Source organism: Diadema antillarum, unplaced genomic scaffold (assembly GCF_040938485.1).
Source record: "Diadema antillarum isolate AM-2024a unplaced genomic scaffold, OU_Dant_1.0 seq00001354_RagTag, whole genome shotgun sequence".
NCBI classification, from domain to species: domain Eukaryota; kingdom Metazoa; phylum Echinodermata; class Echinoidea; order Diadematoida; family Diadematidae; genus Diadema; species Diadema antillarum.
This window is the reverse complement of record NW_027272118.1, coordinates 541-14,171: the sequence shown is the minus strand read 5'-3', so window position 1 is coordinate 14,171 and position 13,631 is coordinate 541. Positions and strand designations below refer to the sequence as shown.

General features: G+C 38.8%; 1 protein-coding gene across 1 annotated transcript; it reads right to left on the bottom strand.

Moving 5' to 3' along the window:
- Positions 1-5,007: 5,007 nt before the first annotated feature.
- LOC139708597 (adiponectin receptor protein-like) lies at positions 5,008-9,049 on the bottom strand (the record flags this gene model as incomplete). The annotated part of the gene is made up of 3 exons (XM_071620537.1): positions 5,008-6,369; positions 7,019-7,212; positions 8,862-9,049. Coding segments are annotated over 3 exons (535 nt in total), but the record flags the coding sequence as incomplete, so codon positions are not given.
- Between the last annotated feature and the right edge of the window lie 4,582 nt (positions 9,050-13,631).

Here is a 13,631-nt window from a genome sequence, read left to right as displayed (position 1 = left end):
CTAAGAAATCATCATAAAAGTCCTAGTGTTCTGTACTCATGTTTTGTGTATATCTGTTTTGAGTCTACACCAGAGTGGGCATCTTGTTTTCTCGTTCGCGTTTTCCTATTCCCAGGCCCTCTATCCCATTTTAAAACTTTCATGTGATGATTTTAAGGTAGATCTTCAAGAGCTATATATCTCTGTATGAAATAAATTCCACTCAGTTAAAAACACAAACACTTGAATTATGACTCGTTTATCTGTGTCATTGCATTGCATGTTGAATATAATTATGTTGCTATAAACCAAGTAAATCTTTAGCTTGCAGGATTATGTAGGAAAGTAGATATCATTATTGATACAATACGACTGTCCAGTTTACCACATGGGGCAACATTGTGTAATCCTGGTATATTCAGCCCGATGCTACAGTCTACTACGTCTTCATACCACTGCCACTGTCATTTCTTCTTCTCTCACACACACACACACACACACACACACACACACCCACACAGACCAGAGGGATATCTTCCCTTCAGAAACTGATGGCCTTTCATCCAATTACATTTTTGACGATTTGTCTATCTTTTTTTGTTTGTTTTAATGGGATGGGGCACAGGATTTCTCTAGCTAAATGGCAATGCAATCCACGGTCTCTTTAAAACAACCCGTATATTTCAGTTATCCCTCACTTCTTTCAAAGTTCCAAAATCTTAGTAGAAATGCTCCCCACAGGGTGCCAGCTGTTTTCAGCACCTGTGTCATGAACCAAACAGGGCTTTAAAAAAAATGACTTGCAGTTTTAAGACAAGAGTAAAGTTAAGGGCACTCTTGTGTGTGTATCCTACCAGTATCAAAACGGCCGCAACATTCAAAGCCAGGAGGGTGCTAACACACACGCATGCTGGTAAAATGCTCTTCATAACAGTTCGTGAAAATTTGCTGAAATTTACGAGAGCCTTTCTTGTTGGAGTCATATTTGTGTATTAGTAGTTTTTCCTACGGGATTTTCAAATGAAATCAACACACCTCCCTTCTCTCGCACAGCACACAAAAATAATTGGGGAAAGCAACTCGATTCTGTGACCTTTTCTTGTCATTTTAATCCTCTCTCCCATAAATATTACAACAAGTAATATTAAAGTGAATGAACATCACACCAAGACACTCAAACACGAGGCCTAAGTTGTGCACCACACTAGGGTTGGGGCACGGTGATGTGTATTCCCAGTGCAAGGGAAGCACATCTTACCGACAAAGACACAATGACACAAAAAAAAAAAAACCCTGTTTACATAAACTGACAATCCATCTACATTGTACTTGTACCTACAATGGATTGATGTGTGCAAACAGAACCCTAACTAATTACAAGCATGGAACATTTGTATGAAATGTCTTCCATTAGATGCCATACATCTTGCCTTGTGATAACAAGGCTTGAACATAAATCAAGGATGCTCTTGAGACATTTCAAAATGAGAGCAAGTAACAAGCACTTCAAATTATTATACTCCAAACATATGGTGCAGCACATAAAAATTTTTCCTCCATTCATAAATGAAACAATAATGAGTGCCACATATTGTACATAACAGGAAAACTTAGGTTGATATCTGCATCTTTAATTTGTTTTCCTCGTACAGAAATCTCACAGATCGTACTAATGGTCTGATTGCACATGGAAGTGTACTGTACTGTTGTCATCAGGACTGGAAATGCAAGACTACTCCGTTGAGCCTTTCTGGCAATCTCCGCAAGAATCGTGTAGAATTCTATTTATCGCATTTCAGTCCCTATTTTCTTCTCTCAACGCAAACTTGACATAACACTGGCCATAACAGCCAGTTGAATACAAGAATACACATTCACAGTTCCACAGTTGTTTTATAGAGCATATGGGGAATCAAGAACAGTTCCACCTCATATCATCAATCCCACAGTATTTGAGAGAAATTGAGTGGGATAAAAAGAGTCTTTTTCTCAGAGAGCAGACTGTAGTTCTGATCATTGACAATATTTTGTGTTGCTGAACACGGCATATCTCAATAATGTAATCAATATGATTTCATATAATCTCATAACAGAATACACTCAAATTCTACCCCAGCCACCACAGTAACTGCAAACCTTACAAATAAAATGAATATACATGATGATTAACCACAGATTGATTGCCTGGGTTTTAATATCTATTCCTCATGCTTCCCATCACAGTATACTGTATACTGCATATGTGACCTTGCATCACAAAACCACCAAATGGTCGCTACACATCCATTTTTAATTAGGGGAATATTCTGAAGGAGCAGACTCCATGCTTAAAGATGATGGATAACTCAATAAAAAATGGACTATCCTAAATAAAGGAAAGAAAATACACACTCTGGAAAAGTATTTACTGAGAAAAGAGGCTTTGAAATTAAAGGTGCAATCAAGTGTTTACTTTCATCAAGCCCTGCTTTGTGCAATGAAAGGAACAACAACATGAAGTAAAACTCTCTAGGGACCATAAAGAAGGGATTATTTGATTATCCTCGAAATTTTGCATACTCTTATCAGCACATTTGTCATCTTTAATACTACAGTATGTAACATTCAAAACGGTTCCCAAAGTTTCTAGAGTTGAAAATGAAGAGTGTGTAAAGGGTTTGTGAGAAATGAAAATGGGCCTCTAAAACATACACTTGTACCTCATCAAGCTATTCTACAAAGAAATTGTTATGGAAATGCTGCGAAGAAAAGAAAACAATTTTCCATTTGTCTTTTTAATCCAAATTTGAGAATTATGTAGAAGAATTGCTCCTTCAGATAATATTACAAAACTAAATATTGACTACATTGACCTAGTTTGCCTATTTTGAGTCCAAATGTAAATTCGGGTTGTGTGACTCTTGCTTGCCTTTGTGATGTATGGTCACATATGGGCAATAGTATTCATAAATCAACGCACGATGAACAGAGTAGGTTATCCAGCCATAACATGCTTGTAGTATGGACACATTCTGCAGTTGATTCTGGGCTTTCAGGATCATGCTGTTTTCAGTCCCACAAAACCTATGTTACGAGTTAATGAAATTAGACCAACTTTTTGGTAATGATGCACCATCATGGAAGATGTACATATGGACATTGAGATGGTACTGAATAGAGAGCCAATACCTACGATCATACCACAGCAGCCTGAGATAGTGACGAATAGTGTGAAAATTAAAATCACTTCCAAATCAACAGCAATGTACATCAAGATTCCCTCTCTGATTATGAAACCGTCGAAAATTTCTGTTTTTTAGTACATGTATTCATCTTCAGATTCATCAATACATCTGAATATGCTGTACAATTGTATGTACACTATATGCAATCTAAACTAAGGCACAAAAGTCTTGTCTAAACAAGGTCGGTTAACTACATAAATGATCCTTCCCCCACAACCCCCCCCCCCCCAACCCCACCCCACCCCTGGCAAAGTTTTGCATGTCAACCAACTCGTACTCATTCTTATGGTCTACAGTGTTGACAAGGATTCATTCTATAAACATCCCCAGAAAAAGCGGCTCTTTTACTCTTTACTCCTCAAAGACTACAAAGTGGGTAAAGTCTACATGACTGGTGAATCATGGTATCATGGTACACCTTGCATCAGGCCATGACTGCAACAGACACACAACAGATGCCTTATCGTGATGGACTGTGGAACCACTAGGACCCCGTTTACAGTGCAGGGCCGGACCGAGCCGCGGCCAAGCCTGGCCTCAAGCTAGGCCCTGCAATTTTGTCCGTTTACAGTGCCGGGCTCAGCCTGGGCTTTTAATTCAAACCTTTCAATATTTTGTTGTAGTGGTGCTCTGCTTGTAAACAAACGACTATTATTGGGAGCGTGCCGGTCGCAATTTGGTACCGCATTTGGCCCAGTTTGCGTTTACAGTGAGAAAAGCCCGGGCTCGGCCACAGCCGAGTTGCGGCCAAGACTACCTCCAGAGCTTGGCCAAATGCGCGGCCGATTTTGGTACTGCATTTGGCCTTTTGCGCATTTACAGTGAAATGAAAGGCCACAGCCGAGCCTGGCCTTTTCACTCACTGTAAACAGGGTCTAGGGCACTGCAGTCTCCCCACCCTCATCTCCGACAAGAAAAAAATAATAACCCCACACACATACCTTTTCCTTTGAATATAGAGAATAAGAAAACACAAACAAAAGCAAAACAAATGTTTGCAACAACAAAAATCACAATTACAAATTCACCAACACCAAAGAGAACTTAAAAAAAGAAGAAAACAATGATATTTCCTACTTCCAACCATCTGAACAAAGAAACATAATTACATTACTCTATGCTTCATACCACATGTAGTCTTGAACACAAAATAAAAATATTTTCAAGCTTTAGGTGTTGATAAGCTTCTAGAATATAAAGATTTCCAAGATGATAGATTAAATGCATTACAATTACATCATATCTAATTCATATCCCCCATTAGGGTATTCCATTTTCTGTGTATTTCTCCACAAGGTACAAACTATTTGTGAAGCAGTTTCACTTTCAAGGAAAGGAAGAATATGATACATTATGATAAATACATGGACGTAATACAATAAGGGAATAATTGGTACTTTTCTTCCTTAGATATGTCTTGATAAAACTATTCTTACACATAAATCTTTATATTAATAACACTGAATAGCTATTTAAGTATATACTACTAGCTTTAACAAACAAAATCAACTTTAAACAATCTAGCTGGCAAATTTCTTGATTGCCATTTTCAAATTTTACATTCACTATGAATCATTTTTGCTACTTACAGATATTTTGGTCTCTTCTTATTATTGGCCTCTACTTCATCAATTTGTTCAAGTTCAATTGATAAGTAGCATTTTTTTCCCCTTCTCCCCCCCCCCCCCCCCCCCCCGACATTCATTCAAGCTGGCAAGCAAGTGTATGAAAGCACTCCTTGGCATGTGTCTGCAAATTCACTTTGACATGAGCCAATTTGCATTAGTGTTGTCAAGGACACATGTAAGATGCTGTGAATGAGAGAGAGCAAAAAAAAAAGGGGGGGATAAAATAAATAACAAACTGTAATCAAGTGAGCTAAATCAGTCTTCCACTCTTGTTCCATGATATTAATTTTCAAACCATATGAATCATACTGCAAAACTCATATATACCCCTGTAGGCATGGTTACTATAACCACCTTTAATATTGCCACCGACTACCTGCAGTGAAGTGTTGCAAGCTACAAAAGTGTCGTGGACAGAATGAACTCAAGCGGAAGTCTTGGGCTTAGCAGGCCTTCCTCCCATTTGACCAAATTCCTCTGTGTTCCCAATACATCCACAGATAGGACCCTACACAGATACTGAAATGTAATCGTAACTCTATCCTCTTTAAAACCGTGAACCTTTCATTGCAGGAAGGAAGTATGTTTGCACTGAAAAACAGATATGAATTGTTTTGGCTATTAAACTTTTTGGCAGTTGCATGTTTATATACTTGTTTATAGGAATTTTTCGGGTTATTTGGTCACATGCCTACTTTCTGGAATTCCCTTCAGGGCGACCTTGTCGGTGACCTTGTCACATTGTACAATAGTGGAGATGGGTACCAAACAGGTGTGAGCTCCAAAGCATCTTCACTCTGTGGTGTTTAGAATACCTTGCATTTCACAGGGATTTTTATGGCTTGAACAGGACACGTTCACTCTACAACAACTATGTGCTGCAGAACAGCAGAATCACATCCCTGTGTTTGACAATGACACATACTTGAATGATACATCCACAGCAAACTGACAGATTTCAACACAGTGACGGCGAATCCAAGAATGATTCTGCGGAGAGCATATCATCTCCTCTGTACCACGCACAATTACACCGTGCCTGCACATCTTGTGCTCAGCTGTGAGAACCAAGAACAGCTATGCGTATTCATAATAAATAGATATCTCTGTATAAAATGGCTTTTGTTGTAATATCATCTGGCATCTTGTCCCCACAAATCTGGCATGTTGTGTGTCTAGAAGCCCTTTAGTACCAGAAAGCTTCCACGACATCCTTGTGACACGCTCATCCTTTGGAGTGCCATTCATCGAGGTATCCTTTGCGAAACACCACAGCTATTTGTCGATCACCAGGAAAGTCTGGCATGCCATGGATCGGAGTCTAGAAATAGTTTATACAACGTTAGAGATACAATGGATTCTGGGCTGCTGGCGGCAGGGTCACTTCACACTTCTATCGTGACATCGGGGCCAGTGGTCAGCTCCGGGGCGTCGCACTCCCCAACCTGCTCTCGGTAGGCCGCCATGGTGTTGATGCCATGGTAGTGAACAAAGGCAGCAGCGAGTACCAGGACATGGAAGATTTGATGGCTCTGGAACTGCAGGAATTTACAAAGAAGACAAGAGACCTTCAAAAGTTTCTGTGGTTTTAGGTTTTCAACAGCAAATAAGATACTTTTTTAAGAAGGGAACAAGTTCAGCACAACAGAAAATAACTGATTACCCAGTTGTGGATAGCAGATAAAATGAACAAAATGCAGGTGTTAAAAACTTCACATATGCGATGCAAACAATGACATTTCATATTCTAGCAGAAGGAATATGCTTGTCTTAAGGTATACAAAGGAACTGTAAGTTCAAATGCATTCATATTTCTTTTATTCTGACACACACTCACATACAGAAAAATATGTTGAAAAATTGCAAGAAACAAGCAACTGGAAATACTAACATTGACAACAATAGAGCAGGAAGGGGGAACCTCCTACAGGTTCAAATGGAGTAAGTTCAGCAAACTTTCTTACAGGCTATGAACACAAAACAAGATCTTCATTCAATAAGGAGCAAAGGCTTTGCACAACAAAATATCACTCAGAAACATATTTAACCCTCCCCATTGTCATATTTCAGGGCATATATGACAGATGCATTTCAAACCTCCCCCATCCCCAAACAATATTTCAAAATGCACATAACAGATGTACACCAAACCCTCTTTCCCAATCTAGAGCCTTTGGTCACACTCACCCAAATGTCGCACTTGCCCGGGAAGAATCTCTCCGGGACGCGGATGGCGTAGAGCACAGCTCCGATGATATAGAGGCACGCCATCAGGATCATCCAGCCCAGCCCGCCAGCCTCGATGGCCGTGATGAAGCTGTTGATGCTCACGTAGTGGATAGCAGGAATCACGCCGCTCAAGCCCAGGGCTACGTATAGACCTAGGCAGATTGGGGTTGGGGCAAATTAGGTCAGATAGGATGCACGTAGGTCAGACTAGTGCTCTGTGTACGCATTAGGGGTACACAAGCACCATGGGAGTAAGTACAAAGGGCTTGGGTGAACAGAGAGCAGACACTTAACTTGATATGGGGCTGTGCACATTCACTCGTTAAAATGAGGGAAGATTTAATCAGAAAGATACTTTGGGGTTATATGACTCTCGATGTAAACATAAAGAACTGCATCATCATCGCCAAATAATGATGATTATGATGACAATGATGACGATGATGATGATGATGATGATGATGATAATAATAATAATAAATTTCATGAAGGCTAACAAGCTACTGAAGTGACTAAAAATTACTGAACCCACTCAAAATAAAAAACAAACAAATCCCCAAAACACTCTTTTTTGTATTTGAAACCAAAATTTGGGTCAAAAATAATCATGCCTCTGGCATCACTTCCAGGCAAAGACATACAAAAAGAGAAAGAAAAAAAAAATTGTACACTACCAATCCCTAGAAACTAAGCCACTGTGACTAACATTATCAGAGAGCCTAAATTCTGCACATCACGCCCTCTATGCATATGTGACCTTGCATCACAAAACCACGGAAAGGTTGCCAGACATTTTACTTTATAAATAGTTATGGTAAGGATGAATTCTGAAAGGGCAGACTCTACGCTTTAAAATGATGTATAATTCAATACCCATGAAGTTTCCTGACCTGTCTTAATAATGGGAAGAAAGCACACACTCTGTGTACTTTCTTTTCTAAAGTGTTTGTTGAAAAAAGGGGCTTTGAAGTTGAAGTTCTATTCAAAACACTTAATCCTCATCAAGCCACTCTCTGTGCAATGAATGGGACAAAGAACAGGATGTGAAACCCTGTAGTAACAATGGAGGGATTATCAGTCAGCTGAGATTTCACACACCATATAATTACATTCTATTCATGACTATTACCTACTTTCAAAGCAGTAGCAGCATGCTTAACCCGTTGAGGACGGTTTGATTTTGCTACAACACGCATTTCCCATAGACACCTACCCGAGTATACTCGGGACTCGTCCTCAACAGGTTAAAGAAGTTATTAGAGTTAAAAGTGAAGGGGGTGTAGAGAGTATTTAAGGAAATTACAGGGCCAGTAAAACTTGCATAATCACACTACTCTACAATAAAGTGTTGTAGAAAAACTGCAAAATTCACAATTTTCCAGTCACTTTATGACCCCAAACTTTACAATAACATGTATGTAGAAGAACTGCTCTTTCAGAAAATACTTCAAAAAAAGAATTAAGATTGACCACACTGACCCATTTCACCTCTTCTGAGTCCTTCTGTAAAATTGGGTTGTGCGACTTTTTGTTGGTTTTGTGATGCACGGTCTTATCATAAGCTGTTCTTTCACGAGGGTTTATCTTTTGCCAATTTCATGAATCACAGTTGGATCGCGAAACTAACAACATGCAAAAATGTCTCGATGCGCTCGGGTGATAGTGCATTCATGTCAGCGTCGGCATCAATTCGTGAAATAACATCTCGCGAGAATGTCTGTGACCTCCTCATTTGCGGAAAAAAATGTACACGAAAATAACAGCGTATACAGTGTGAAGAAGAGGCGCCTTTGGGGCTTACCTGCTCTAAGACTACGGTATTTGGGTTGATTGAAGCTATCCCTGAGTGCTACAGTGAGGCAGAGGATCCCAAGCACAATAATGGCTGCCAGGTAGCAGTAGCGGACGATGTTGTCGCAGTAGAAGCCGAAGTAGAGCCATGGCACAAAGGAACCCACAATAAGAAAGGTAATACCAGAGTAATCTAACCTGTAGGGTGGGGAAATCAATATACATGCCTCGATATTATTCTTTGTAAATAGAACATCCCTCTAAAACGAGTATAAACATAAATATAGAAATGCTTTAAAATTCTTTCCCTTTGCCAAATGCAAACATCAGATTTGAACTGTCTTAGAAAGGCCCTTGCTCCACATATCCACACATAACTGTTCCGTTAAACTGTAAAATGAATATTGTACAGCAACTTATTCATACAGTTACACAGTAAGTGTGATTTTGATACTTGGTGAAACACATTTCAATGCTCATGCCCTGTTGTTGTTGTTGTTTTAAAGAAAGAAGAGAAAGAATTCCCTGTTAACACACATGTACCCTCATTCAATACTATAAGCATATCACACATAAATTGTATAAGCCTACTGTACATGTAGTTGTATACTAAAAGACTATGTATGATGAATAATAGAAGCAAACAACTGACACTGTCAATGTGTTCTGTCAGATCTCTTTGAAGAAAACTGTTAAAAGAGAAAAATTATCACATTAGAAAATACATAAATGTGTAATGCATCAACTACACCTCCTCCACCAAAATTCATGACAAAAACTAGTGAAGAAGTAAATGATCATTTTTCATTTTGAATTTCAGTTTCCCACATCTGGAGAGTACATGCGAGAAAAATTCAATGGGAATTCTTCAGCTAATGATAAAACTCAAACACTGAGCTGTCAAAAATTGACCCCCCCCCCCCCCCATATAGGAAAATATATATCTAGTTTAAGGCATTACATGTACACAGGTAACATCACTGACAATGAAATACCCCTTATTCAGGGCAATGACCTTCTCCTTCCAACATGCCATAAATTAGAACAAACAGTTAGCATCCACACACTGTCACACACTATGCTTCAATGCACCAAAGAGATAGTACATGTATATCCTGTGGAACTGAGCTAATCTGCAAGGATTATTGCCTGACCAGTGGAGTAATCTCATTTCCTTCTCCTCCCCTCCAATGCTTGATAGAGTGTAACAAGCAACAATGCAATGTATTAAGAAATGCTGCTGCACAGTGGAAATAAGCACACTGTCTATAATTCTCCATATCAGTATCAGTATCATCAGTATCCACAACATCGTGTAGGATTGTACAGTAGTTGGGACAAGTATTCATTTACTCCTACTACTGCTATCCTACATACTGCTACTACTACTACTACTGCTGCTGCTACTACATTTGTACTACTACTACTATACTACTACTACTACTACTAATCATAATCATAATCATAATCATAATCATAATAATAATAATAACAATAATAATAATAATAATAATAACAATAATAATAATAATAATAATAGTAATAATAATAATAATAATAATAATAATAATAACAACAACAATAATAATGATAACTAGAAGAGCACTCGGAGAGCACAGACCTCCGGCAAGCCAACAACTCATTTCCACCCATACATGCATGAAATTTCCCATTACCATATAGAAGCCTTTTTGTATTAATACGTCATCAGCCTCCAGGTGCGTGGCGCTTTGCCCAAGCAGAGCACGCACTTTAGCGTGCGTATGTAAACCTCAAGTACACGCAGCTAGAACTCCCAAGTTGATTGACCTCATCACATGCCAAAAGAGCAAGAATTAATCAAAAATCCATAAAAATTCCCAGATAACTACCAAAATTTAATCATCTGTTCCTTGTGTCATTATTGACTTTTCTTGCAAGTTTCAACTTTTTGAGTTATTTTGCAAACAGACAAGCCAACTCCGATGATCACTTAACCTCCTCTTTCCTTTTCCACTACCATCACTTCTTCTTCCTCTTCCTCTACTACTACTACTACTACTACAAGACTGATGTTTTTAACTGTAAAAAAAAATAAATAAATAAAATTAAATATGTATGTATGTACGTATGTATCAACACAAAAATTGTGACACAGAAGCACATTCTGGGAGAAAGAAGGCACGTGTACAAGGCTTGAGTCAGAGCTGTTAAACAATGGGGAATACAATTTATATCACTGATCTACTGCATGCCTACATTTCCTGTCATTGATGGAAGACTACCAGCTGCTATTTGGATACATGCCAAATTGCCCTGGGGAAGGACTGCAGGTGGACATGTACCGATGCAGTAATTGCCCTATCCATTTCACACTGGCTATCATTAGCATGCCACCCCACTTCCTAGAGACACCACTGTGTATCACACACATCACTCATGATCTATCCAACACATCATCCACAACCCATTCTCACCCCCACAGTGAAAGATCACTTTAAAGGGAATTCCCCCCATTTTTAAAGGAAATGCGGTGGTCTCCAAGAAAAACGTCTCAATGCCTTTATACAAACATGACTACCAAAGTATGAAAACATAGCATGGTATCACTTGTACATCAGGATCAGAATGTGCAAAGTACATGGTAACCAGCCTTTCGAAATGTACATTGTACATCTCTCAATATGCAAAAGCATGGGAAGCTGCTTCACAGATACCAGTACTCAAAATGTGATATAATGTAAAGGAAATGATTCAAATCCTTCACGGCCAGAAGAGCTTGTACCTGACTGTCTACATATAGGGCTTAACAGTTTTGGTGGTCAGTGGCCTAGGGCCACTAAAAATTGGTGACAGGCCACCAAATTCATCTTTTGGTGGCCTGACCGGGCAACTAAGATTCAGAATGTTTACTTTTGCTTTTCTTTTGGGCCACTTTTATATCTTTCTCAGCCACCAAACTTTCAGATTAAAAGATTTTAGTGGCCTGAACATGCCATCAGATTTTAAAAAAAAAGTTAGTGTTGAGCCATATGCATCTGTGTGTGTATGTACATGTATGTAAAGTGCCAAGATAAATCAGGATATTTTGCCCTGACTTATAGATATTTGCATTAAAATCCAAGCTGCTACAAATTGTAGCACTAGTGGCAGATTGTTAGATTTAAATACACACACACACACAAACACACACACACATACTTGCAAATTTACATGAATAAAAAGAAAGGGACAAATGTCAGAAGCAATACAGAACAGAAAATACAACCTTAAATGGGAGAAAGTGGAATATTGCAGATGAGACTAGCTCAAGCTCAACTTTTGAGTATCAAGTGAAAACTTGCGTTCACTTGACACAGAAAGTTCAGTGCACTTTTGTCAAACTAAATTCAACCATGGACCGTGTACACACACCAGTTGTTTGACTCATACATAAAATTACTGAAGCATTGGCATTAAAATAAATAAGTACTCTACTCCTGGTCTTATCTACTGAAAATAGCATCTAGAGCAGAGAAAAAAGAGAGTGTAGTTGACAAAGTCTACACATTGTCAACTGAGATCTGATATGCCAGAGTGATGAGTAAACACAATAAAAAAGTGGTATGACCAAAACTCAAATATACACTAATATTACAATTAACACCAATGTGCTCATCATCACTTCGATTTCCTTAATTGTGCTCTAAACAGACAAGGCATTTTCAAGGACTGAGCACTGCTTTATTTGGACTTTGGAACCATTCCTGAAGAGATCTAGATAATTGTACTCTTTGACCTCTGTTTAAAAGCTCCCACATGAGGTGATGTCTGACGTTTTTGTGTGATCTGCCCTTCTATTGGTCCTGTAATAATTCTAAAATGCTGACTGAAAAAAAAAAGTGCTGGACACTAAGGATCACAGTGCAGGCTGACAAATTATAAAAGGTATCTTGATTTCATTAGATTTGTTTTTCAGTAGATTTTAGCTTTCAGTCATGTACACTGTACATGCAATGAATTAATCAAAAGAGGAGGGAAAATCTTACCCTCAAAATTACCCTTTATGTCCAGATTTGACTGAGTAAATTAACATACAACAAATAGGGTGTGGATATCTAGTATCAGGTTATAGTTTTATAGAGGGTGTGCTCGAGTGCTCTCCGGAAGCGAATTGTACCGTACCATACCTGTACCACAGGAGTGCTCGAACGTTCCTAAGTGTACCGTACCATACTCAACCAAGCCAAAAGTGGACCACTTCCCGACGTGCTCCAAAAAGGTACCAAAAGTGTACCAAAAAGTTCGCATGTGAAGAATGCGCATAACATGCTCATACGTCACAATGCAAAGAGTTCTCTTTCTTCAGGGACATCAAGTAAGTAGTTTAAGGGTGCCAGGTGAATGACCCTTTTGCTATAAATTGCGTGATCCCCTCTAAAATAACTGATGAGATACGCTTTCTCAACAAAGTGCTCAAACACTCCATATCTGGCACAGTTCAGTACGGTACGCTTGGTTCAGTTCACTTTGGTTCGCTTTAGAGCACTCGAACGCACCCTATGAGGCTCTTCACTCCTTCCAAGGCCTACATTTGTATGTATAGTGAGATGTACATCTTTCAATGGAACTCTCAGAGTCTCTCACAGCAATATTCAGGTACGAATCTTTTTGTTCTTGACAAGTAAACTTTTCTGAATCAATGTCAAGAATATCTACCTTCCTCTGCTTTTGATAACTTTATCAGATGGATAGCAGCTAGCAGATGTCAGTGCAATAAATATTAATAATAATATGACGACAATGATAACAATACACTACC